Raw genomic sequence first — 27,931 nt, 5'->3', positions numbered from 1 at the left:
AGCACCCTCCGCGGCCCGCGGCCCTGACAGGAGAGGCGCGGGGGAGGGCGCCGAAATCCCGCCCGCTGCCTGGGACGCCTCGCAAAGGCCGCTTCTGGCACCGCCCGCATGCCCTTTGGGAGTGAAGGGGGCGGCGGGGCGGGCACAGCCCGGGCCTCCCTCGAGAGCTGCGCCAGAAAGGGCGCAGGGCGAGCGGGGACGCCTCCGTCCTGCCCGGGAGCCCCCGGGCGCAGAGGCCTCCCGGAGAGCAGCGGGGGGCCCCCCTGTCCTGGGGGCTCTTCCAGGGGCGACCTTGAGGAGTGGGCGCAGGACAGAGGCAACCCCAGGGGCGGGGGTCTCCCTCCTCGCAACGCCTCCCCTTCATGGCCCTCGGGCCGCAGTCTGGAGCCCCGCAGACGGGGCAAGCAACTCCGCAGGGCCACTGCAGGCCACCTGGGGAGGCTTTTAGGAGCCTCCTTCTACACGTACATTGACACAGAGAGAGGACGGGGGATTTATTCAGGCCCCCAAAGCCACATCCATGGACTGGGCCTTGCTTAGGCTACCTGCTTACCTGTGCCCATCCACACCCAGGTGGGGCAGCCATATGCCTGCTTGCCCACCAGACCGAGATACCTGGCTTCTCTTGGGGGCTGGTCCACCCAAACTAGGGTGACTATATGAAAAGGAGGAGAGGGTTCCTGTATCTTTAATACTTATATTGAAAAGGGAATTTCAGCAGGTGTCGTTTGTATATATGGGGAACCTGGTGAAATTTCCTCTTCATCACAACTGTTAACGCTGCAGCTGCCCTGCCCTCTTTTAAATCTGGTCACTCTAGTATAGCTCCTGCAGCTTTAACTGTTGCGATGAAGAGGGAATTTCACCAGGTTCTCCATATATACAAATGACACCTGCTGACATTCCCTTTTCTATGCAACTATTAAAGATACAGGAGCCCTGTCGTCCTCTTCATATAGTCACCCTATCTAATCTTCCTGCCCACTGCAAGCCCAGGGCAGCCACCTTTGGTTACCTGAGGCATGGTGGGAAAGCCAGGGCTGGGTGGCCACAGACATCTGGAGGAGCAGGCCTCTACCTCAACTGCTGGTGAATGGGGTGGTTTATATCACATATCCATTCAGGTTTATCAAATTGAGCTTTACTGTTGCTTTCTTTATATTTTCTCTGCTGCCTCAAGGGTTTATGTGGTGTTGCATTGATGGAAGTGGATACCAGAAACAACCCATCGTTCCACAGGTTATCCTCCCCAAGACACATCATCCCAGTTCTTGGTGAAGAAAGTCCATGCACGCTTTCTCTCCATGTCTGCCAGGTCTCCTTGCTATCCTTACTTTCTCCTTTCTTCCCAGCTTTGTGAGTAAGTATTTGAGATGGTAATTTTGGCTCCACACAATATTATTATTTATTTATTACATTTCTATCCTGCCTTATTTTCCTCCAAGGAATCCATGGCAGTATACATAATCCTCCTCCATTTTATCTCACAACAAGCCTGTGAGGTAGGTTGGGTTGAGAGGCTGTGACTGGCCCAAAGTCACCCAGTGGGTTTCCATGGTCAAGTGGGGGACTAGAACTCCCAGTCCAACACTCTAGCTGCTACACCATGCTGGCTCTGGAATGCAACCCTCGAGTTCTTCAATGAACATTGAATTTGGTCTTTGGACTGAAAGAAGTTGCCCATCACTGACCTAGGAGTAGAGAAGGTGAGCGATTGCTTGCTTTTATGAGGACATACAAAAGTAGAGTAACCATATGAAAAGGAGGACAGGGCTCCTGTATCTTTTAACAGTTCCACAGAAAAGGGAATTTCAGCAGGTGTCATTTGTATATATGGAGAACCTGGTGAAATTTCCTCTTCATCACAACAGTTAAAGCTGCAGGTGCCCTGCCCTCTTTTAAATCTGGTCACACTAATATAGCTCCTGCTGCTTTAACTGTTGTGATGAAGAGGGGATTTCACCAGGTTCTCCATATATACAAATGTTACCTGCTGAAATTCCCTTTTCTATGCAACTGTTAAAGATCCAGGAGCCCTGTCCTCCTTTTCATATGGTCACCCTATACAAAAGAGGCTGGAAAATTCTCGCGTAACAAATCTTTGTGGCCATTTATAGTGAAAAAATGAGAGAAGGAAACTGAGCAGTGTTGGGAGGAGTTTAATTATACATTTAAATTCAACCAAAATATTAAGGTGAGGTGTGTGTTTTTAATTGCCATGTGGTAACTTAGCATGGTGTGAATATAACCACTGTTGGTCATTTCTCTTCTCCTGCCAAGTAGAATTTTATTACCACCTGTCTGCACCTGATCAGGGCAAGCAGAACAGGAGGAACATTCCCATCTCTTGGGAGGCCTGTATCATGATCGAACACCTGAGCCCTGCCAGTCTCCTGTCTAATCCAGCTCACCAGCCATTATGACCAGTTGAGCAATTGTGAAAATAATTATTTCGTCGGTTCCACTGCACTGTTTGTTGTCACAGAGTTCAGCTCTACTACCGTTCATAATTTCTTTGTCTTTGTTTCATTTGTAATAATAATAAAGTACTGAAACCGCACAAGGTGAAAACATTTTTATTCTGATCCTAAAAACAGTGGCTCTTATGGGAGGGGTTGAGCCCGTACTATGCATGTGGAAGGTCGTAGGTTCAATCCCAGGCAGGGCTGGAAAAATTACTGCCTGAAACCCTGGAGAGCAATGGCTGCCAGTCAGTGGCCTGGTTCAGACAACACGCTAAACCGTGCTGCTTAACCACAACATGGTTAATGGAATACATTAAAGTTAATGCATTCCCTTAATCATTTTGTGGTTATGCAGCATGGTTTAGCGTGTTGTCTGAACCAGGCCAAAGTCAACAATACTGGGCTAGATGAACCAAGAGGCTGACTAAGTATAAGGCAGCTTCTGATGTACATACAGCTAAAGAGCTCATGAATCGGGGATGACATCCAACAGGAAGAGAGGGTTAGCACCACCCACCCACCTGCAAAGTTTCCCTCTATGCCCCGTAGCTTTCAGTCACAGTATATTGACTATACAGCATGGATTAAATCCTTGCTCCTTTAAATAATGGACTTGGACATCCTTTCACTCTCCTAATCTCATTTTTTTCTGGAATGGCCCCATGGCACAGATGTGCCATACAGAGAATCTGGGGGTGTCAAGAGCTTGTGAGGGCCACAGCTGCTGGTACACACACAGCTCACATTAAGGAGCCAAGCAGAGAGTGGTTGTGAAATGTGGCAGCAGTACCTGTGGACTGACAGGTGAAAACTAATTGTCTCACTAAAGTCCCATTAGTAAGACCCTTCTCCATTTCTCTGCCTATTGAGGCTGTCGCCACAGCTGCATTCTGGATGTATTTCACCATCAAGTCTTCCACCGGGGGAGGGCAGTGCTGTGCATTCAGACACAATTGCACCCAACTCACTATGAACTTCCCCTTCTTGAAATCACACGCTTTGGCTTGGTGTTAACAGGTGTTGCATTTGCACAATTGCTCTCACAGACCTAGAAAACCTCTAACAAGCATTATACCATGTGCTGATTGGGTGAGAACAACCCTGAGTGAGTGAGAACAACCCTTAAGAGGCTTATAATATAGCTGATTTGTCTTTCTGCAAATTTGTAATAAATAAACCCGAAATCTGAAGAGGGTCCAATAGCAAAGGAGAAGTGAGGGACGGTGGCCAGGGAGAGGCATTAGGGACATTCCATGTTGTTTAAATTTGGTTTAGGAAAGCCATTTGAAAATTCTATTAAGTAAAAACATTCCGTTTGTACCAGTCATGCAAAATGCTTAGAACTCTTTAATGACGAGCAGGATACATTGCCGTAAGAACACTAGGAAGCAGATTGAGGCATCCCATGAGCCTCAACCCCAAGATGGGGCAAAGTGGGTGAGTGCCGTTCAGGTGTGGATTGTGTGGAAAGACTTCTGTAGAAAGTTAGCTGTGTTTCTAGAGCCCAGCTGCAGCCCTACTGCAGTTCTGCCCCATTCATTACTCACCAATTCCATGCTAAAAGTCCCTCTCAGTGTTTTGACCCACTGAAGAATATATTGAAAAGAAAATGACTCCTTAAGGGGGAAAGAAAGAGGTACAATTTACTAAAGGAAACTTTTATTTAAACTGTGCAATCCATCAGTATTAGACAGCAGTTTTATAAACATTTTGGCATTTAAATTTCTACTCATTTTTGGCATGACATTTGTGCTAGTATAAGAACAAGTTTTGGGTGGGGGTGGGTGGAGGGAAAAGGAAAAACACACCAGGTTAACATTCACTATAATGCTATTTTAAAAAAAGGTCTTTAAAAAATCCACATTATGAAATAAAACATTAAAAAAATACAGTTTAAAAGGTACATTCATGATCAAGGCGAACAGCGGCTGCCCTCATGCAATGGAATTCACTGAGCTGATCCCCTGAGTCAAATATAAAATTAATATAATTCAGCTCCGTCTTCCATTCGCCAGTCAGCCGCTGCTGCCCTTACAAGAAAACAGCAGAAGGAGTGATGGGGCCCAGAACACCCTCAGCTAAAGAAGCACAGCTGGGCTCCCACACTGGCAATTCATTCACTTCTCTAAAAAATACAACAGAAAGAAAGAAAAAGAATGTTCTTCTTTTTTAAAAAAGCCTAGATTTCTTGAACAAACCATTTACCAAAAGCACCAGGCAGATGTAAGGGGGTTGTGTGTGTATACGCAATGGCCAAAAAAAATAACACTAAAATTGAGCAAGTCTTATTGAGGGTTCATGTATTGACCAGCATCAAATTTGTGTGATCCGTTTTGAGTCCAGTGGAACACTTACATGGTTCAGGTCAGGATAAGCATTAGTCTAAGAGATGGGACACTCTTGCTTCCCCATCCTAGAGTCTGTCCTGCAGTTTATTGCTTCGCTATTACTAGAACTCAGATGTGTGTTGTGAAAAAATAAATAAATCTAGCACCATGGATAAAAAGCAGGATGCTTTAAAATGAGAGTTGATGGGCCTGTTCAGACAACGTGCTAAACCATGATTAGGCCACTAAACTTTTTGCAGCAAAGGGTTAGTGAGCATGTTTAAACCGTGGTTATGTAGCCACCATGGTTAGGAATGGTTCACACGACACACTAAGCTATATAGGCCTGGTTCAGACAACATGCTAAACTATGCAGCTTAACCACAAAATGGTTAACAATGCATTGACCTTAATGCATTCCATTAACCATTTTGTGGTTAAGCTGCATAGTTTAGCATGTTGTCTGAACCAGGCTAATGTTTAGCTCAAAGTACTTAACCAGTGTGACTTAGTGTGTTGTCTGAACAGGGTCTGTGTGTGGACTGCATAAAGCCCATGGAGGTGAACACAGAATTCCAACCACTGTAATTGGCAATCCGCCAGGCACTGCAAAAGGGTTAGTAGTGCTGTAACACCCAGCACCATGGCCATTTAATCCTGCCACATTTACCCCACTGCAGCTGCTGAAGCACAAGCCTGGGCAAGCGTCCACCTAGCTCCCCCATCCTTCAACATCCCCTGCAAAGGCCCCTGAGCAGCACAATGGGATCAGATTGGCATATTGGTCCATTGGCCGGTCCAGTCTATGGACAATATTTCCTTTAATATTTTCCATAGACAGGATCAGTCAACTGATTCCACATTATAGGACTGCAGACAAAACACTGCATGAAGTTTTGATGCCGATGAAATGTCAAAAACTGGCCTGCTGCCTGCTTGGCAAAACTGCCTTAAAAAAATGACTTTGGCAGCTGTTATTTTATTTCATTTCTGTTTTTAATTTCATTTTTAAAAAAATAAACAAACCACATTTGTATCTGTAGGTTGAACTGGATGTTCCAGGATAAAAACCGAAGAAAAAAGCTGTTCAGTGAATCGCTTACATTTAAAGTAACCGTACCTTGCAAGGTGAAAATGCCCAGCCCAGTCTGGCACCCATGGCTGATCTCAGCCCCAGGGATGTGGGGAGGCAGACAGCCTAGCACTGCACCAAGGAGATTTAAATCCAAGGGATGCAGTTTGAGGAAAGGGAATCGGAGAATCCCCATGAAGGCAACACCATAGAGCAGAGATAGGAAACCTGCTGCCTCCAGATATCTTGGACTGCAATTCCCATAATGCCTGATGGGAGTTGTAGTCCAAAACATCCAGGGGACGCGGGGACGCCTACCCTTGCCATAGTGCTTCAGTTTGCAAACAAAATGAATCCTATTCTGGCACAAATTATTAGTAAATTAAATGTCATTGTTATTTCATCTCAAGTAGCGGAGTAAGTAAAAAGGACATCTTCGTTCAACTGAGTTTCATCACACTGAATGAAACACACAGAGTTTTTCTGCAGCAGTGGGGAATTTGTGGCTAGAGACCCCACAACTCTTGCCGTGGGTACAGCTGCACAGACTTGTGGTGCACAGAATGCCCTGAAGACTCAAACAGAGAGGCCCCCCACAAATGAGTTGGAAGAACACCCTGTGCCTGTCTGGAGGTTGGGTGGCCTTTTCCAATCACATCAGTTTCCTTAAAGATCTGCAGATTGCACACACAGACACGCCTTACACCAGCCTGGGCTTTTTGGTTGACATCACACTGAAAATATATCTTCTGGACCTACGCTCATCCTCTAACACATACTTGGGGAAATTGGCCATTGCGCAAGGGAGAGAAACTTCTCATTTCCAGAACTTGGGATCTGCAAACCACATGGGATAAACTGATTGTTCTGTTTGCACATTTTGCTCAGAAATACCAGAGGCATAGCAGCAAGCACAAAGTATGTGCCTCAGATGTCTGGACTTGGGGCTGCAATATAGGGCAAACGTCCCATCCTCAAAACATAGGGTCGTTCTTTCGGGTGTCCCACTGAAATGATGGGGACTATATTCTAGAGTATGTGTTTTCAATTCAGATCCCAATGATATCAAAAGAAGTTCTCCCTTGGCTATTAAGAGGGAAAGGATTGAGTTAAGAAAGGGCAGCTTTGCTTGGCTGATCTTTGGAAACTTTTAATGGCCAAGCAAATTCACTTTCCAGAAAACGTGTACTTCTATGATAAGGCTGCAAGAATTAGTAGCCCTCGAAAGCTGGCCAGAGGCTCTTCCAGGGGGGTTCCGCGGAAATAGAAGCTGTTTCAACTGCCGTCATCCTTGGGACGAATATTCTAGACACTCCTAGGTTTTGCCATTTGGTGAAGCAAGGGCAAAGCAAACACCAAGCACTTCTCTGGATGCGGGCTGGAGGGTCACATTATAATAGAATGCTAACTTAAACAAGAAATACAAAGCAAAGAGACCTACCTAACACACGCCTCTATGCTGAGGTAACCTTAAATATCTTTGGTTTTCTTCATTTGCTGCTAAGAAATACTTGGATAAAAGCTATTTCTTTACTGGTTAATCTCATTGTGGATGAAGTCATTCTCTTTAGCTAACTCTTGGACCACTGAGGCAAAGTCTGACAAGTATTCTAGTAGAAGACACAAGTGAGGTAAACTAATCTCTGTTATTGGATGAGCCAAGATTTGCCTTCATCGACATGGGCCGATTTTCAGTTGGACAGAGATGTTTGTCAGGCCTCGCAGAATGCTGTATAACCCGAAAGCTTTCACACTCCTACTCTAATCTAAGCTGGTCCAGCAAGAGAGATCGTGTTATGTCCTTAGCATCTTCCAGCTTTAGGAGCCAACCATGGCAGCTACTTTCCACTAAAGAATCCCACCATGGCATCTGCTCTTCTTGATTATTCACAAACTAGCCCGTGAAAACGACGGGTCTTTGGCATGAGCACGCTGAGGAGCAGAATCTATTGGTGTCACACAACAGTGTGAGGAAGGCATCAAAAAGTGTCAATACTCACAGCAAACAAGTCTTTGGAGAAGAAAATGGTTACCTTCACACGTCAGCTTTGGAACATATTGCTAAGAGACTGGGCAAGCCTGAGGAATGCCGCGAAGACGGCGAATGCATTCTGCCTTCTAGCTTCAATGGAGCACACGGCGGTGTGCGCTGCACAGCTTTGTCCAGAGAGGCCCAAAAAATAAATCTTTGGTGAGACGAGTTTCTTTTTCTTCAGCAAGTAGATATATATATATATATATATTTATTGATATATATAAAAAAAACATTTAAAAATATTATATCTAATACTGGACAGTTGAAGAGCTAATTGCTGAAGAAAAGGAAAACAAAATTACACTTGGAAGTCTTTGGAAATATATGAGCTGGGAAGATCTTATCTCAATGTCCTTTAAAGGTTTTGGTAGCAAGAAGGTAGTTAACACTGTAGGACTAGTCTAGGCAATTCACTACTACAATCCATAGAGGCCCCCTATGGTTTGGTTCTCTTCTCCTTCTTTGGGTTAGTAACTACTTATGCAATAAAACGTATTCAAACCTATAGTTTTTAACTAGCTCATCATCATCATTATTTTTGGAAAATATGCAGCTTTCTTCTCTTTTCTACAGAACATTCTTTGGTACAAGATTATTATCATCTTTAAAGCCTTTGAATCCAGGAAAATTGTGAAAAGGTGAACGTGTCCTGTCCGGTACAGCAATAGCAAACAAACGAAGTCTAAACACCTACAGAGGCGATGAGCCAATTCACCAAAGCTCCCCCGAAAAGGGAGGGAGACCTGGCAGCAACCCCCAGCAAGGATCTGTACTGAGTTCCATCTTCATATGGCACAGGGGGGCAATTGTTGCTGTCTGCAACGGAAGCAGGAGATCCCCCTGGGAAGTTCCATTACTAGCTTCCTGCGATTTGGAAGAAGAGATGAATCCTGGGGTTTGGGGTGGGGAGTCTATATTGACTGGCTCACAACTTTGGTGAATATGGCCCTACCTCTCTCCCTTTCACACACACACACACACACACACACGCACGCACAATCTCTCCAACTTAAAAACAAAACAAAACACGATACCCTGTCAGTTTGCCTCACATTGGTGCAAGACAGCTTAAAAAGTTAACAAACTGCGCCCTGAGTACAGGAAAACAATAATACTAGAATAACTTTAAAAAGAGGTAGTATAAAACAGGAGTTGTGCAGACGGGTGGTGACGGCCACAGGTGCCCTCCCCTCTTCCTAGAGGCTGCCCAGCTCAGTCCCCGGCGCCTTCATTCTCACCAAGACCGCTTCCAAGCACCAGCTGTGGCAAGGAACGGCCAAATGCTTTGCATGAACAGCCTCCGGAGGGGAGGCGAGCGTCACGATCCCACGCCCTGAGCTGTTAAGAGCCGAGAGAGCATCTCAATGCCTGGAACTGGTCAGAAACTGGCATCAACCCAGACCCTTGGGAATTCCTGAGCCTTCGAGTCCCCCTGATCTCCCCAACCTGCAGAGCACATTTAAGGCATCTTTCTGTACTCTGAAGCAACTTCATGAATACTATAAAAAAAGGCATAAGGCAAAACAGTGATTTCATAATACATCTCTCTCTATACATACTAGAAGGCACCGTTGCTGTGAAGCACGAGGAAACATTCTACGTTCAGCATCACCTGTCTTGTTTGGCCAAATGAAGTCAAGGTCCAGGAGATAATGGCTGCTGAGCCCAGGGATACGGCACAACATCTCCTTACAATGGATGCTGGGTTGACTGCATCACACCAAGAAGGCACTGACTGAGGCAGGTTGGGGCCAGGGGGAGGTGGGACCCTCAAGAGGCTCCTGCAGGAACAGGTCTGGGGGCTCACGGATAGACTCCCCCGCAAGCACTGGCAGGGCTTTCCGCCTCAAAATTAAAATATTTTTAGGTGAAAACAACTTTTTAAGAGGCGGTGTGGCCTTTGGGATACACTTCCAGGCCACATCCAGGCCTCGTTCCCCTGGGATCGCATACTGTTTCTGGTTCCAGTCCAAACTCCTCCTCCTCCACCCGGCTCTCTCTCTCTCCTTCGCTCCTGCTCCAACCGGAGGCTGCCACTGCTTGGTTCCCTCCTCCTCAAAGCCAGAGCCTCAGCTGAGCAGCCTCTTCACTCTCCGACACAACTCCTTGGGATCACACACACATACTCAAGTCTCTCACACTCTACATCACGTACGCAGAGGAGAAAATACAGGGGATTACTAGGAAGTTATCGTCAGTTACATAGCCAAGACCAACTCTTAACATAAAAACGAGGTAATGTAGTTGCGCTTGAGTTCGCCACCCGGCAAACTGAGGTAGATATCTAAGCAAAGGAATCTCCTTTGCTCCAGTGAAAGATATATAGCTATATAAAAAACTTTTTTCTTTGCTCTACTCAGAAATCTGTACTCCCCTTTCACATTGTTGAGCACTGAACATTCAAATGAGTGAGTTTAACACATTAAAAAAAAAAAGACAAGAGACAGAAGTCGACAGAAACGTGGAGTCACCTGCTGGCCCTCTCAGGTTCCCCTTAAAGCTTTGGCTCGCTGTTCATTGTCCTTGGAACAGACACAAACACACACACACACGCGTCATCTGGCCGGTAACTCAGTGCTGTCCCGTGGGCAGCAGCTGAGGAGGCGGTGGAGCGCTTTGGTCGGGAGGCTCTTTGCAAGCACTTGGGATGGCAAACCCGCTGGCCACACGCAAGTCATTGCCTACGAAGGGATCGGAGGCCGATGGGGGCGCAGCCGTGTCTGTGGAGAGAGGCAGTTCTTCGCTGGACTCGTGAGAGAACCTTCCGGAGTCGCCGGTTTCGTGGCTTCCTTCGCTGTTGGCGGAATGCTCTGTGTCGGCCACGATGCCGTACGTGGTTTGGTAGTTTGGCTGCGGCTCCGAGGATCTCCCGCCGAGATCAGCGGTGCCCGACTGGTACAAGCACACTGCTTGGGCAAATCGTCTCTCGGCCTGGAGGAAACACAAGGAGGACAAAAACGACTCAGCTCTGGAATATTCCAAGAAGTAAAGAGGCCAAGAAATAAAGGCACAGGGTGGAGGGGAAACAGCGAGGCACGGAATAAGAGGCAACACCCCAACACTCGCCTCCCAGACTGTGGAATGGCCTGCCGGAGGAGACTCGTCAACTTAACAGTCTACTAGCATTCAAGAAAGCTATAAAGACGGATCTCTTCCAGCAGGCCTATCCAGTGGAATTTTAGGATGTTTTTAAAATGTTTTTAGGATGTTTTTTAGGATGTTTTTAACAATGTATATTATTTTAATTGAGTATTATGTATTTTATCGTTTATTGTTGTTCCTCGCCTCGATCAAAGCGGAGAGGCGGGTAAGAAATAAAATTATTATTATTATTATTATCATCATCATCATCATCATCATCATCAAAAGCTGAAGACAGAGAGTTGCCTTTGCCAGGGGTGGCAACCCGCAGCCCTCCAGATGTTTTGTCCTACAATTCCCAAAAGCTCTAGTCAGTATTGCCTGGGGTGAGAGATGATGAGCGTTTAGGCCCAAACATCTGGAGGGCCCGAAGTTGCCCATTGCTGTCTTAAACCAAGTCAGGCCTGGTTCATCCAGGCCATAGCTAGACCTAAGGTTTATCTCTGGATCGTCCAGGGGTCAAACCTATTCATCTAGGTGACACACAGGGGATCCAGTGCTCAGGCAGGGGCGAACCCTGGATGATCCCAGGATAAACTTCAGGTCTAGCTGTGGCCCCAGTCTTGGATGGTCTCCCCTGAGCAGCAACAGCTCTTCCTGGACCCTTCTCCTTAGAGAGGCCGAGAGCTGAGCTGAGAACCCTTTCCATGCAAACCACCATCACGTCGCACCCACCCACACCTCCCCCAGTTGGCAAGCGAGAAGAAAATGCGCTCTAACACACAGCCGAGAAAGCAGCTGCTGCCCCCTCTGTCTTTCGCCTCTCTCTGCTGCACAGCCTTATGGTGTGCACAGCTTTGCTGTGGAAAACACAGAGATCTTTTGCTCAGGAGCGACAGGAGATCCCGGAGACCTATTTCACGACTCAAGCAACCTCTGGGAAACTAAAACATTAAAATGCAAATAGGGATGGGTTTTTTTTGGCTTCAGAGGTAGTATTTTATTGTTATTATTTACTATTTATTTAAAACATTTATATCCTGCCCTATATCATTAAGATCTGAGAGCGGCGTACGGATAAAAACATACAGTATAAAACAATAAATATACACAGTTAAAAACAAATTAAACTGTGATCCAAGTTAAAACAAAATATAATTTAAAAGCAGTTAAAGCAGTTAAAACAGTTAAAACAATGTGCCAGTGAGTTTAACCGTCAAAGGCTTTGTTAAAAAGCCATGTTTTTCAACAAAGTTGAAAATGAAATCACTGTTGGTGCCAGTCGGGCCTCCAAGGGGAGGGCATTCCACAGTGGGGGTGCCACAACAGAGAAGGACCTCTCCCATGTCCCATCATAGCATATATGTTGCATTGGTGGGATGCGGAGAAGGGCTCCACCAACTGATCTCAGGTCAGGCAGGCATATATAAGGAGAGGCGCTCTCTCAAGTATCGAGGTCCAAGCTGTTTAGGGCTTTAAATGTCATTACCAACACCTCGAATTCCGACAGGAAGCGTATAGGCAGCCAGTGCAGTTCCTTTAAGATCGGTGTTATGTGGGCTCTGTGAGATGTACCCGCCAGCAGAAGTGAGATTCAAACTGGGGAGTGCTTGTTTCGAAGCTCCATCTCTTGGCCACGAGGCCTCCTCGCTTGAAAAAACGGCTTCCTGCTCCAAGCCCTCAGAATGGGGCAGGTTGTGGGGAGGTGGAGGAAGCGGCACCACTTTCTCTGACCTAGGGAGGCTTTTATCTGCTGGGCTTTGCACAGCACGAGGCTATCCTTGTGGTTCGTTCACTGCACAAAACTCCCTACTGCAACTGGCCAGGACAGAAATTCAGAGCCACTTTCACATCCGAGACGGCAGCGAGGAGACAGAAGGCTGGAAGCTGCACCTCCCCGAGCCAGCCTCCAAGGTCTGCCACAGCCTGCTCTTACCTCTTCAGCTTTCACCTTCTTTGAGTCTTGAAAAAAGAGCCATTTCTTCCTCGAGCTGTTCTTTGCGATTGGACCAAAGCTGTTTATAACCAGGTCGGTTCCACCCTGAGACAGGCAGAAAGGAATCTTACATTACTCAATGGAACAGGATCGGGGCAAAATTAAAACAAGGCCTATGACACCCCAGAAGGACATGGCAATAACCATCTCCAGCAACTTCGGTGTTTTGTTTGAAGTGTGCAATCCTTCGCACTGGGTCAAAGGATGTCACAACTTCCATCACAAGCCCGTTCCCACTTTTGCGCTGCAGTTCCGTTTCTTTTATGGGTTTAATTTGGTTTTAATTGTTGCAAGACGCCCCGAGAGACGCAAACGCACTGGAAAGGCAGGGTGAACATTTTCTGAATCAATGCAAAAGCATGGCGCCAGTAGGAGAGGGTAGAGAGAGGGGGGTCTCTGTACCGCACAAAACTCCCTACTGTGCACTTGCTGGTAACTTCAAGGCTCGACTTCTGCAATGTGCTCCACATAGGGCTACCTTTGTGCCTAGTCCGGAAACTTCAACTAGCTCAAAATATGGCAGCCAGGCTGGTCACCAGTACACCTAGGGGTGACCACATTACACCAGTTTTAAAAACTGGCTGCCAATTAGTTTCCGAGCAAAGTATAAAGTGTTGGTTATCACCTTTAAGGCCCTACATGGTTTGGGTCCAGGCTACCTGCGGGATCACCTTCTCCCGTAAAATCCGCCCCGCACACTCAGGTCCTCTGGGAAGAATCTACTTTAGCTAGCAAGAACTAGATTAATCACTGTTACCCACAGGCCCTTCTCTTCTGCTGCTCCCAGACTGTGGAACGGCCTGCCGGAGGAGACTCGTCAACTTAACAGTCTACCAGCATTCAAGAAAGATATAAAGACTGTTCTCTTCCAGCAGGCCTATCCAGTGGAATTTTAAGAAGTTTTTAAAATGTTTTTAGAATGTATATTATGTTTTAATTCAGTTTTATGTATTTTACTGTTTACTGTTGTTCCACGCCTTGATCAAAATGGAGAGGCAGGTAAGAAATATTATTATTATTATTATTATTATTATTATTATTATTATTATTACCTTGGCATCTAGGAAGTTGCTGCCCACCATCATGGGCAATAAAGATTCCTCGTTCTCCGCAATGTCCCCAAGGCTCTTGCCCAGTTCCCGGGCACCCACGGAAGACAGGCTCTGGTGAGAAAGCGGCTCGGAACCTTGCTGGCTGCTTTTGGGGGCCGACGTTTTCCTGAGCAACATGAAGCCAGAGGAGAAGTCAGCCTCAAACAGGCACAGCAGATGGAAGCAAAGGCCTTTCGCTGAAGGCTCACTCCATGCTAAGAGTCAGGTCACCTGGTTTGTGAATGCATGCAGGAAGCATCTCCAGGGGCTGAGCTACACAACTGCCATCTGCACAGGAGGAATCTGGCACTACACTGGGATTGACTATTTAAAAGCGCCCCCCCCCCCCACACACACACACATACACCCCTTGTAAAACGCCATGGATCAGGGCTGTGGGCTTCATTCTTTCCCCACTCACAGCGACCTCACTTTGGTCCTGATCTTGCAAACATATGGCTTTCAGCCTGTGAAGACTTGGGATTGCTCCAAGTGAAGGAGAGGTAAAGGCTTCTGCATGCCCTCTCTCTGGGCCCTTCAGCAACAACACCCGAGAGGCGCCCACCTGCCCGCTCCTGGCTGCCCCATCCCAGGCTTACCTGGCTTTGCTGCGATAGATCAGGATGAGGACGCAGATCAAGATGCACGTCAGGGCAATGCAGACGCCGGCGATGATGCCCGTCATTGACTTCCGGTCCAACTGGTAGTAGCCGGAATAAGCTGCAAGAAAGCAAACAACATGCAACTCTACCGCTGATGCCACCTTAAATAATGTTTTCAGGCTCTCCTGAGCAAGCTCACGGGGCCAGTTCTGCTGGGCTGCTTTTCTGACATGGCTGCCTAAGGAATAATCCCACAGCTCCTGGGCAAATTTGAGGAAGAGCCTATAGGATAGGTCATGAAGCCAGAAGGGCAAGAGGGTACACTCAGGAACACACACGCCCCACACACCGGACAGGGGAGGAAGGAAAGGCCTCATCTGGGGGACCTTAAAAAAGCCAATCAAACTCACCCAGAGAAGGAGAGAAAATGGCAGCAAAGTGTTTCAGAGAGGAAGGCCCTTCCTTCCAGTCCCTGAAAGAGTCAACAGATACCCCCACAAGAGGGACGGCATCTCTTTTGCGCTTTCCCGGGGACAGCCGGGCTCTCCCTGGATTAACACACCAGCCTCGCTCTCTTTTCCTCTCCCACAGAGAAACTTACAGAAATTTAGCCCTGCCTGGTTGGCTCAGGTGCTGGAGGCTGTGCTCCAAGTGCGCTGGTGGCTTTGGCCCAAATCCTCACAACCAAACAGCTCCCTTGTCAGCAACACACCTCCCTCCCTTCTGCCAGAACCAGTCAGCGAAGGGCCTTGGTTCTAAGAAGCTGATCCAGTATATCCCACACACAGAGAATGGCTGAGCCGATGCTGCTGTGTCACCTCCGTCCTTGTTTTTAGGAAGGGACTTTGCAAGGTCCAACCTCCCGGCGCAAAGAAATGCTCCAAGAAGCATGCCCAGACGCACCACACCTCCGCCCAGGACCTGTTCAAGAGAGCACCCCGCCCGCTTGGGGCACACCTGTGTCGCCATCTGCCGAATCCAGCCGTTTGGGTCTTTGGTTTGACTCTGATGCTTCCTTTGGTAAGACGGCCAGTTCGACGGCGTTGGAGAAAGGCCCCTCCCCAACTTCATTGGATGCAGCTATTTTAACGAGGTAGACGTTTCCGGCCAGGAGGTTCTCCAGCAAAGCCATCGTTATCGTTCCTATGAGAGAGGAGCAAAGAGAGAAGGTTTACGCTCTGGTACGGCCGACAAGTATCACATTCTGCGAGAGCCAGACAGGGTTCGTCTGGGTTCTGTGACCAAACGACATCGCAGTGGATTGCAACTTCGTTCGTTTGTTTAGCTGTATAATTCGCTCCCCACATTTTGACCTTGACATGGACTCAAGCACGCCTTGCACATTTTGTTTAAGGAACAGTAAACGATAAAGCAGTGCATTAAAAGGAAGCACAACAAAGCAGCTGCTATCCTAGAAAGGGAAAAGATCTTGTGTGAGCAAAGCCTCATTTATTGGATTCCAATGTTTTTGTTATGCATTTAGAGGTCCTGCAGATGTCTTTTGCCCTCTTAAAAAACCCTTAAGAGCTGTTCCTAGCCCATTAGCAACACCTTAATAGTCCTCAAATTGGACTCCCTGTTCTTAGACACTTCAGCACGCTAATTAAGAACATAAGAAGAAGAAGAACCCTGCTAGATCAGACATAGAGACCATCTAGTCCAGCACTCTGTTCACACAGTGGCCAACCAGCTGTTGATTAGAGACTCAGAGCCTTGCTGGACCTACCTTTGAATCCAGCCTTCAGGCACAGTGAGCCCGTGCTACAATTATCACAGGCAGTCGCGCCGATCCAGACGTCAGATGCAACGGGGAAAGGAAAGCCCCATCGCGTCGCCCATTTTAAAAAATTTTTAAAGGGGCCATGTGTGCAGGAACGCACCAACGAAAAGGTAAGTGGGGTTTTTTTAAAAAAAATAAAGGGTTCCCCACTCCCCCCTACCCCCGATTTCCCCCCACAATGTCTGATGCCCCCCTGCTCGCCCCCCTCGCTCGCTTGCGCGCCTGCTTGCTCGCCCGCTCACCAGGTCCGATGCCCCCTCCGCCCCTCCTGGCTGCGATCTCCCCACTCTGGCTCCACTCTTCCCCCCCTCCATCTCTCCTGCCGGGTCCACTCTTTCCCCCCTGGCCCCCATCACTCCCCGCCCCCGATTCCCTCACCCCCAGCCTGATGGACACAGCACTCAGCTTCTCCCGGCTACTCGTGAGTAAGCAAGCAGCCAGGAAAAGCCGCGGAACCTGCTAGACTTTCCGCAGCCCTGTTCTCAGCCTGGGGCTGGGGGAAAACTGGCCCAAAAGTGGATCCGGTTATCCCAGGCCAAGGGAGGGTTTAGCCCGGCCTGACCCCGGGATCCCCTGTGCGTCATCTGCACGCACAGCAGGGAGCCCAGGCCTCGCACCAGGCTAAGCCCTCGTCTAGGAAGGCCCTTAGAAGCAGAACATGAGTGCAACAGCACCTTCCCGCCCATGTTCCCCAGCAACTGGTGCACACAAGCTCACTGCCTCAGATACTGGAGGTAGCACATAACCATCAGGGCTAGTAGCCATTGATAGCCTTCTCCTCCAGGAATTTATCCAGCCCCCTTTTGAAGCCATCCAAATTGGTGGCCATCACTACATCTTGTGGTAGCAAATTCCATAATGTGTGAAGAATGCTTGTCTTCATCTTTGCAGCTCCCAAGAAGCATCCCAGCACTTCCACCCACACCTTCCCTCTTTCTCTCTTGCAAGCGAAACAGGCACGGGAGAGATCAAGGTAAGCAGCATGTTGTTGTTGCCACGTCGACTCTACTGGTCCAACATCAACTCAGAAGCTACTTTTAGGAAAATGCTCCTTGCTGGGGCTTGTGTATTACGTACAGTGGTGTAATTCCATCTCCCTCTCTCAGTTGAGTGGAGGAAGCCACTTTTACGGTCAGCTACAAGCAGAGATTCTCAAGCCACTGACCAACCATCCCAGCCTGCAGGACTGCCACAGTTTAGGGCAAATAGTAAATTTAGACTTGCGCTGAGGAAAAGGGAACTTGAAATCCAGGAAGACGCTTTTCACAGGCCACCCCCATTCTGGCCCGCTACACCTTCTTGCAGCTCCCACTCACCTTCCCTGTGCAGGACTTGCCATTCGCCAGCAATCCAAGCTTTCCGGGATGCATAGAGGATGGTGTAGCGAGAGACGAGGGTACGAAGGCCACCAGGCGGCTTCCAGGACACCAAGGCCGTGTCCTCCTCTATCAGAGTCACCTTCACTCCCAGCGGGGGACCAGCTGGTGCTGTGGGGACAAGAACGTGGTACTGCTGGAATGCAAATGTGCCCACAAGCCCTCGAACTGGAATTCAGCTCTTCAAAATGACCGGCGTGCCTTCAAAATGGCTCACGCTATCACCAGACTCCAAGATGCCACCTGGTCTTTCCCTTCCATGCAAACAAGAAATCCTCAGAAAACATCAGAATTAACTCTGAAAACTTGTTATTCTCCTTTGCAGTTCAGCACTTGGGCACAGGACAGCTGCAAAGCTTTGTAGTACTTGGGATCCATCCACGTACAAGCATACAGCCACAAATCCGGTTAACCGTCAGGCAGCTATTTTGCGGGCATGACATGGCAGGTGGATAGCATCACCAAAACATATGCAAAGGAGGGATATTGTTCTCTGTTCAGCTAGCCAAAGGCTGATCCTGTGACCCAGCTGGGAACCCAACCAAGGGTATCATCAACCCTCCGTGACCCTGCCGTCCTCACCTTCAGGAAGTGTAGTGTGGTAAACCACGGGACTCCAAGGGCTTGAGAGCTGGTCCACATGCAGCCGGACTGCAAACTCATACTTGGTGCTTGGTTCAAGTCCCTGAACCAGCATGTGAGTTTCTGACCTGGGAAGATGAACACACACAAGAGAGACTGAATGCCAGGTGTGGCTCATTGTTTTGCACAAAGATGGTGAGCTTCTGCTCTTTCTAGAGTTGGAAGGCCTAAAGACGGTAGTGCACACGCTGGTAACTTCAAGGCTCGACTTCTGCAATGCGCTCTACTTAGGGCTACCTTTGTGCCTAGTCCAGAAACTTCAACTAGTTCAAAATATGGCAGCCAGGCTGGTCACCGGTACACCTAGGGGTGGCCATATTACACCAGTTTTAAAATCTCTTCATTGGCTGCCAATTAGTTTTCGGGTGAAGTATAAAGTGTTGGTTATCACCTTTAAAGCCCTACATGGTTTGGGTCCAAGCTACCTGTGGGATCGCCTTCTCCTGTACAATCCGCCCCACACACTCAGGCCCTCTGGGAAGAATCGACTTCAGCTAGCAAAAACTAGATTAACGACTGTTACCCAGAGGACCTTCTCTTCTGCTGCTCCCAGACTGTGGAATGGCCTGCCGGAGGAGATTCGTCAACTTGACAGTCTTTTAGAATTTAAAAAAGCTATGAAGACTGATCTCTTTGGGTAGGCCTATCCAGTGAAATTTTAGGATGCTTTTAATATGCTTTTAGGGATGTTTTAATAGTGTATAGTATGTTTTTAATCAGTATTTTGTGTATTTTACACTTATTGTTGCTCCCCGCCTCGATCCAAATGGAGAGGCAGGTAAGAAATATTATTATTATTATTATTATTATTATTATTATTATTATTATTACGCAATCCCCACCGGGAGTGAAATTGGGAGGTGCTCTAACGTTCTCCGGATGGCCTTCACTGAGGAGTAAAGTTCAACACTTTGAGCAGGAGGGATCCACTGAATTCAAAGAAGCAGGACAATTATTACGAGCAGGACAATGGCTGTCCAGAAAGGGAGTGGGGGAAAGCATAACTGGTGGAATAAATCGTACGTACGTTTGAAGGTAGAGGACCAGCGAAGCATTCTGCAGCCCCACCGGATTACAGCGGAGAGTGTAGTTGATGACCTGTGCCGATGTGAACGCAGGACGGCCCCAGTGCAGGTGGATGGAAGTCGAGGAATTCGCCTTGGCATAAAGGTGGTGAGGAGGGGGCGGAGGAGGCACCAGTCGGTCACGGACAGCTGTTCAAGAGAGAAACAGCAGCAACGTTTACAGCATGACACCAGCTACAAATGGGTACGAATTATGGAACGGGTTTGGAGCCGCTCAAACTAGATTCATAGCCTGTCTTTTCCCAGGATGAGTGGTGGCAGGATACTAATAAACCAAACAAGTCTATTCGACCCAAAAAGTTACAACAGCAAGTAAGCAGACTAAGGACAAGTGTCTGAGTATGCTTCCCCCAACCCCTCCTAACTACCTTTCCTTTTGTGCCATGCCTTTAGATTGTAAGCTTGCAAGCAAGGAGGGACCTATTATTAAACTTTGTAATGTTACTCTGGGAGACTTTTTCAGCTGAACAGTGGGGGGGAAATGCTTCAGATAAATAAGAAATAAATCAGCCAGTTTGAAGATATACCACCTATTGCCATCCATTCATTTTCATGCACATAAAATAATTCTTTCCATAGGCACAGACTTCACAATATCCATATAACGCTTCTTCGAAAACAAAGTATTATAGAGGGCTCAATTTTCGCAAACTAGTCCCTGCCACCACTACACCTGCAAGGAAGAATCAGGGCAAAGGATTTTGGTAAAACAATCCCATCACTCACAGACGCATCCAGGTGTGCTGACAGTTTGATCGGCCTGGTAACCTTCTTCTATGCTGTTATAGGCCAGAAGCCGGACGTGATACTTCCTTCTGGGGTCTGCACAGAGAAGAACATTTCATTGATTCATTGAGAGCCAGTGGGAGAAGAGAAACACAGATTCATTTGTTCAGTTCATAAGAGTGTTTCCCCCTCCACTGAAATAAATTGGGAACTTCATTTGTCTAAACTGGTATTCTTACAAGACCACAGAATGGGATCAAAAAATATTTCACACAAGCCTGGGGTCAAAATGGCTTTCACAGTCCTTGCATGCTAGGAAATCTTTCGGATTTGAATCACAAAACATGAAAACCCACCTTGACATGCATATACCAAAGTTTTTTTTAATTTTATTATTTAGATGTGTTTGTAAAAGAGCAGTCCCCTCCCCCATTTAAAAACTTCCTTAACTGGACTGACCACTAAGAGCAGGATCCTCAAACAGCTCCTGCCACGGAGTGCCACGGAGCTCACGTGGCTGAGGAGCAACTTCCCTGAGGTTGCAGTCCTCACAGCATGGCCACTGGTCCCTTTGTGACCCCCCACCTCTCTCCCTCCCTCCCTCTCTCTCTCTCTCTCTCTCTCTCTCTCTCTCTCTCTCTCTCTCTCTCTCTCTCTCACACACACACACACACACACACACACACACACACACCACTGAAGGCCTGGGAGGGGAGCACATCCGTGGTCAGGGATGGAATCGCCCATGTGCTCCTGTCATGCTCAGCAGTGCTGCTGGCCTGGCTGTACAAAGGAACTTGATAGGAAGCAACACCTTCTTGTCCTCTTTGCAGAACATCGGCTTTTATATCTACCAAGTGGCCGGTACACTTTTTCGATGGCTTAGAAATAGCCACGGAAGGCGATACCACCAGCGCTGAGAGGACTACCAGCAAACTGAGAAACACAGAAAGCTCCTAACTGCTGGGTTGGTCCCTTGGTCCATGTAGCAGTGGTGCTCCAGGGTTTTTCGCAGCACAAACTGGAGGCGCCAGGATTGGAGCAGCGAGGGATTTTCTGCAGGCCAAGCCTGAGCTCTCCCACGGAGCCACGGCCCTTTCTCTTGAAGCTTGCTGTGTGAACAGCATGAATGGAGCAGCACACCTGATCTGCCAGGTGAGGGCCAGAGCAAGGCAGTGGATCTGGGTTCAAATCCCTGCTCAGCCACAAAACTCATGACTGCATGACCTTGGGGTATCTTGGACACCTCTCAACCTGACCTACCTAGCCAGGGGATGTGGGCAGAAACCATGTATGTCACCCCAAGTTCCTTGAGGGGAAAAGGCTGGGATTTAAAAAAAAATCAAAAGGCAAAGGAGAACTGAGTTTGATTCTTCTTGCAGTCATAAGAACATAAGAAGAGCCCTGATGCTGGATCAAACCAAGGGTCCATCTAGTCCAGCACTCTGTTCACACAGCGGCCAACCAGCCATCGGCCAGGGATGAACAAGCAGGACATGGTGCAACAGCACCCTCCCACCCATGTTCCCCAGCAACTGGGGCACACAGGCTTACTGCCTCGAATACTGGAGATAGCACACTAGTCCATCCAGCTTTGGTGTTACACATTTAACAAAACAACTTTGCAGCTTGAGTTCTTCAACATCTAAACTGTGCGTGGTGGAGAGGGGGTCGTCACAAGAGGGCAGCAGCACCCTCCTCCTCCTCCTCCTCCTCCTCTTCCTCTCTCAGCAACGTGAAAAGCGAGCCAAGGAGCCAGCCTCCTGCTCTTTTATGGTCTGCTTCCCTTTGTTTGCCTCCTTACTCCAAAAGGGTCCTTTGATCTACAAGCATCCGGAGGCGGTGTGGCGATGTTCTACAGCAAAACGCCAGAGGGGGCTAACTCACTTTTCTTCTAAGATGTAGCTGTGCACTTTGAGAAACTGTTCGAAAATGTTTTGTGTTTAAAAAGGTTTTTTTTGTTTTAAATTTAGGTTCACCTACCTAGAATAGCTCTAGCCAATCTCTAGACCGTAGCCTCAAAAGGAAGAGAAAAGCACAAAGATCTCTGCAAAAGATGTCCAGCAAGGACCCTTCCTAATTCCGAAGTTGCATGAAAGGTACCACATGCCACAGTTTTGTCTGAAAGATTTGGGTAGTCCAGCATAGGGCTCTAAATCTCTACAACTGGGGTTGGAGTGGAGGTTAGAGGTAGAATTGAGATTTATGCTACCCTTTTGTGAATGTTCTGTCGGACAAGTACAATAAACAAAATACATCCTCTCCACTGGGAACCTCTGGGATGATTCTGCCACAGATGAGGCTTTAATCAGTATTTTACTGTTTAGGATTTCATGCTCACCAAACCAAACCAAACTGAAGCAAGGACATCTCCAGGTAAAGGCAAGAGGCCCCTGTGAGCTGGAAGGGCTAGGAGACCAGTGCTAGGGCACACAGTTGGATGCTAGAGACGAAAACCAGTGCAGTATTGGTCTAGTTTTTTTTTAAGTGGGTTTTTAAGTTTTTGGCATTTTTAAGTTTTTGGAATTTCAGAATTCCAAAGGTTGTCTTGGCATGGAAGGAATCGGAAGAACAAGGAATGGTAAATTTGAATAATGACTGAATGGAAGTATCCAATAGTTGCGCAGAGAGTTCTGAAACTTTCGCCTGTCCACAACAAAGGGCAGCATGATGGATGTACTCCAGCCCCCTGTCATGGCATCCTCTGGGCCTCTCAGGAAGTGATGTCAGAGGACGAGAGAGTGAACACTACAGTTTGCTGCCGCTATCACCAGAGTTGTCACCTTGCTTTCCTAACAGAACTTTGAATAGGTGTGTAACAGGCAGAAGTTCAACAGATGCAGCTTTCCCCACCACTGCACATCTCTGCTGGAGAAGCTCCGTGTGTTGGGCTTTGGCCTGTCTCTGTCAGGAAAACAAGGTGGCCACCCTAAATATGCCCAGCCCCATATAACTGGGCAGAAGGAGATCCATGTGCTCTTTAACAGTGCCATGCATCCCTGCCAAACAAACCAGGTCCCCACAGTTTTTCCAATACTCCCCAAGAGTTGGTTTCAAAACTCCACAGAACGTGTGGACGCTTCCATTCAGAAATTATTCAAAGTTCACCATTCCGGGTTCCTTGTGAAGTCAGTTTTTGTGTGTTCAGAAATTGCACCCGTACTTTAGAACCATGTTTCATGGAAACAGTCAGCAAGCTACTTGGCTTGCCTGATTTTTGAGGGGACGGAGAGGGAGAATCCAGAACTTATTTTTCCAGAATTCTAAATGGACCAAGAGAGTCTCACCAACAGGTCCACTGTGTGGATGTCCCCAGCATGGTTTTGGGACTTTCTGGCCAAAGCTTCATAGAAAGGCATCTGTTTATAGAGATTTCCCCGTGGAGGTCAGCAGAGTACGATGCTGCAATCCATGAAAATCCTGCCATTGTTTCTTTCAGCTGCTACATGTTTGTGAACCCCCAAAGAAGGCAGAACTGAGCCAACAGGTCAGGGCTAGATAAAATTAAGATGGAATCCGAGGTCAGGACCATGAGTGGCTTTTCTCTTCTTTCGAAGCAGAGAGTCCAGCCATCCACCCCACCCCCAGCAGCCAAACCTCATTCATGGCTGATAAAGGTTTGGAAAGCAAAAGGCAGGAGCGAAGGGCGCAGGAGATAACGTTGATAACGATTCAATCTGACTTTTCTTTAAGGTTCCCCCTCCCCTTCCTTTAAATGCAAACTCATCTTATGCTTGGACCACTGGACGTGATCCTGTCTTTTGATCTAAATATCAGAGATCCAACAGCAAATCTCTTTCCAAACAGATGGAGGCCTGGATGAAGTTAGGACGCTGCGTCAGCAATTCACTCCAATTCTGAGCCAAAGCGACTCGATAAATATCCATCCAAAGCCAGCTTCTAAAGCTAACTTCCTAGGATTTTTTTTTTAAGTTCTGAGAGTTGTCTTGCAGGCTGCCCTTTAAGGGTTGAAAGAATTACGGGGTGCCCAGAAGGATTTCTAAGGCACACACAGCTCTCCAGCCAAATGTCGAACTTTAATTTAATCTTTTGTGTTCCTGTGAAACTCCCCGTTCCTTTGTTGAGCCGGAGTCCGGCTGGAGAGCCCTGCCAGGGTGACTGGGCTGCCCCCCATCCCATCCCTCCAACACAATAAACTCCAGATAATCATTCAAGAAGAGGCCAGCAGCCAGGGCTGCTCTGACATCGGGGTCGTGGCCTTTGACACAGGATCTGGGACTCACCAAAGCCTGCTCCAAGCAACAGAGCGGGGTCCGGGGGGCTGGCAAGGGGGAAGGGTGGGAACAGGCCAGCAGAGAGAAACCCGACCCTCAGAAATGCACGTCTGAAGCGCAGAAATGTAAATACACCAGAAACCGATTACAAGAATAAGCAAATACGTTCCGAGTTCAAGGCATAAAGAAAAAGCCAGGCGGAACAGTTTGGCGCAAAGAGGAGGAGAGAAGCAGTATCATGGGCCATTTATTGGGGGTGGGGATGAGAGGGAGAGGGGGGGGGTTGAAAGTTACTTCCTCTCAGCACTAGATTCCACTGACACAACAATAACAAGGGCACATCGAAGCATCACTTCTGCAAAGGCTCTGGAAACATTTGCTAGTTGGAAGGTCAAATGCCGGTTTCTGAACGTTGCGATGAACGCACAGGCAGCTCTGATTTTCCAAGGAGAAATCTCGTTTCTATCACTAACAAAAATTATGAGAGGACTCCAACATGACTCCCACTGACCAGCATGCTGCAAAAAAATCAGAAATGCCTCCCGTTACCCCAGCCTGGGGGCCGACCTGCTAGGGAGGGGGCTCCCATCAGAGGGTTTTCTTTCGTGCATCCAGCGGAAGGGGGGAATCCTGCACTACACAAAGTTTAGAAACCAGATGGAAGAGTCCGGCTTCATGGGCCTCCCACTTATCTGTCAAAATCTAAAAAGACGCCAACCTTTTCTGTGGCTTTGTTCTGCCCCCTTGAAGGGGCCTCTGGACAAACACCACCTCACTGCCCCCACCCCACCCCCAGTGTGCTGGCAGTAAAAACATGGCCTCTCTCACTGTCCACATCCAGCAGCTGGAAAGGGAAGGTGGAGGGGAGGGCCACCCTTAGGCGCAAGGTCAGCTTTCTAAAGAAAACGCTCAAGATCTCTTTGGAGAAAGATGGGGGCACGTTTGAAAAGAGTTCAGATTGGTCAAGGCACCTTGGTGCGGTTATCTTGAAAGGCAAGATGCACATGGAAATAAAACCCACACAGAAATGAAAAGCACAGAGTGGCAATTGCAATGGCGGTAGCAGAACCTTCAACCCCATCTCCGTGTTTCTGATGTTTGTAAGAAGCATAATAAAACCGGTGTAGTGGCTAGTGTCACTCTAGACCAGGGAGACCCAGGTTCAGATCCCCAGTCAGCCATGAAACTCCCCTGGTAACCATGAGTCACGGGCATGCTCTCAGCCTAACCTACCTCACAGGGTTGTTGTGAGGATAAAATAGGGATGACGACAAAGTACACCACTAGAGCTCCTTGCAGGGATATAAATGTACTAAATACATAATTAGAATCATAGAATCAATTTTAATTTTTGTGAACCGCCCAGAGAGCTTCGGCTATTGGGTGGTATAAAAATGTAATAAATAAATAAATAAATAGAATAGAATAGCAGAGTTGGAAGGGGCCTATAGGGCCATCAAGTCCAACCCCCTGCTCAATGCAGGATCCACCCTAAAGCATCCCTGACAGATGGCTGTCCAGCTGTCTCTGGAATGCCTCTAGTGTGGGAGAGCCCACCACCTCCCTAGGTCACGAGTTCTATTGTCATACTACTCTAACAGTCAGGAAGTTTTTCCTGATGTCCAGCCTAATGTGTAGAACATTTTGGTTGATTTTGCAGCGGGAGGTTTTTGTTTTGTTTTTAAGGGATGTTGGGATAGGTTTTAATTCTGGGAGGGTGTTTCTTATTATAAGTCAAGGCGGCAGAGGTTTTGACACACGCACACCCTTTTAAAAAAAATCATCAGCAAACACTCTGCCAGCATTTCAACTGGTGGCGGAGCTGCCATGAGCAATCCAGCGGCGTTCCTCATTTGCAGCGGAATGGCCCAGTGTCAACCTTGCAACGTTCCCATTGGGCTGCTATCCAGCAAATGGATAACACTGGATTATTCAGTGAAGCTCGGCTGCCACCAGAAACACTAGCAAAGTGTTTGTTGCTGAAGGGGCAGAAGGGAGCAGAAAACCCCCTGCTGACTCATTTTATAATTAATGGACCCACCCACCCCAAATTAATAGAATTCACACAACCCCCTCAAAAGTCACCAAAAATGCATCCCACGATCACTGAAGGCAAGAGCCCCCGCCCCCCAAGGTGTGTGTGGATATTCTGCCTTGCACTAGAATGAATGCACGCATGCACACTGAGGCAGAGAAGATTCTCAGTAACATGTTTTTAATCTTTGTAAACTGCCCACAGAGCTTCGGCTTTAAGGGGGGGGGGGGGGAAACATTGGTTCTTTGACGGGCAGGGTATTGACCAAAAGCTGAAAGTGCCAGCACTTGCTCTGGTTCTACATCTCCAACAAATAGTGCCCCTTTTGTTATCAGTCGTGCTGCTATATGCGAGATGTGTGTGAGAGAAAAATATTGGCCAGCCCCTGTATTTTATTTATTTATTTAAAACATTTATATCCCACCCTATATCATTAAGCTCTCAGAGCGGTGTAAGGATATAGAACAGCGTTCCCCATCCAACATTCCTGACCATGGGACATACTGACTTGCAATGATGGGAGTTGTAGTCCAACACCTTTGGAGGGCACCAGGTTGGGGAAGGGCTGCTCTAAACAGAAAAAGTTAAGTAGGTGGCCCTAAGTTGTTCATCATCCATTTTCCACAACCTCACAGTCACCTTTGCATATCCTATTCTCCATCCTGTCCTCGTGGTTTATCTGCTTTGGGAGAATGAGAATTTCACTGGCACTTTCTGCCTCCTTAGGGAGGATGTGGCGTTAAGGCTTGTGAGCCTTAACTCCCAATTTCCCTGCTTTTTGGTGCTTGGTTGAAAACTGTAGAGCTGTAACGTTGTTTTGTAAACCGTAGGTTTTTTGTTTATTGATATAGCTATGGCTTGCTGGGATATTGTATGAATACACAAACCATGATTTGCCATCAGCCAGCAAACCAGAATCGGAAACCATGATTAGAAGCAGGCTTGCCAACTAAGCAGTGTGTGCTAACTGGTTCGACGTGATGTCTGTACAGGCAAACCATAATTATGGCTGTCACTCCGCCTCCAGAGCCTCCCGCACCATCGACGTGGCTGTGCCGAGCCCACGAAAAGCAGACAAGCGGTTCTAAAATGACGCTTTGCTGGGACGGGGCTTAACCAAAGGCAATTTGGGTTTGCCTAAAAGCAATCTGGCTTTGCTAAAAGCTTCTGGCCTCATCGCTAACATATCCTTTGGATCCCTTCCTGCCAAGAGACACCCCCACCCCCCCCACCCCTGTCTTCCCTTTTGTTGCTGCCCAGTGGATTGGGCACAGTTCATTGGTCCTACTTTGTAAGATGATCCGATGGCCCCTAAAATTCACCTCCCAGACAACAGTCATTTAAATGGAATTATAGAGAAAGAGGCTATGTTGGGAGGGACGG

At 47.7% G+C, this 27,931-nt stretch overlaps 2 protein-coding genes across 2 annotated transcripts in view; one reads left to right on the top strand and one right to left on the bottom strand.

Annotated features, from left to right (window-relative positions):
* PIGB (phosphatidylinositol glycan anchor biosynthesis class B) overlaps nt 1-27,931 on the top strand; it is a 301,093-nt gene that overhangs the window by 60,280 nt on the left and 212,882 nt on the right. The gene's annotated exons all lie outside the window — the stretch shown is intronic.
* Nucleotides 10,255-27,931, bottom strand: part of PRTG (protogenin) — a 77,754-nt gene continuing 60,077 nt past the window's right edge. The window contains exons 12-20 of the mRNA XM_063142624.1: nt 20,279-20,374; nt 19,495-19,681; nt 18,408-18,535; nt 17,766-17,936; nt 15,627-15,812; nt 14,667-14,787; nt 14,029-14,194; nt 12,917-13,021; nt 10,255-10,830 (exon numbers count right to left, since the gene is read on the bottom strand). Coding sequence (XP_062998694.1) covers nt 10,471-10,830; nt 12,917-13,021; nt 14,029-14,194; nt 14,667-14,787; nt 15,627-15,812; nt 17,766-17,936; nt 18,408-18,535; nt 19,495-19,681; nt 20,279-20,374 — 1,520 coding nt within the window. The 3' untranslated portion in view covers nt 10,255-10,470. The remainder of the gene's footprint in view (nt 10,831-12,916; nt 13,022-14,028; nt 14,195-14,666; nt 14,788-15,626; nt 15,813-17,765; nt 17,937-18,407; nt 18,536-19,494; nt 19,682-20,278; nt 20,375-27,931) is intronic.

The sequence above is a fragment of the Elgaria multicarinata genome, chromosome 16, assembly GCF_023053635.1.
Source record: "Elgaria multicarinata webbii isolate HBS135686 ecotype San Diego chromosome 16, rElgMul1.1.pri, whole genome shotgun sequence".
NCBI lineage: Eukaryota > Metazoa > Chordata > Lepidosauria > Squamata > Anguidae > Elgaria > Elgaria multicarinata.
This window is presented reverse-complemented; position numbering and strand designations above follow the sequence as displayed.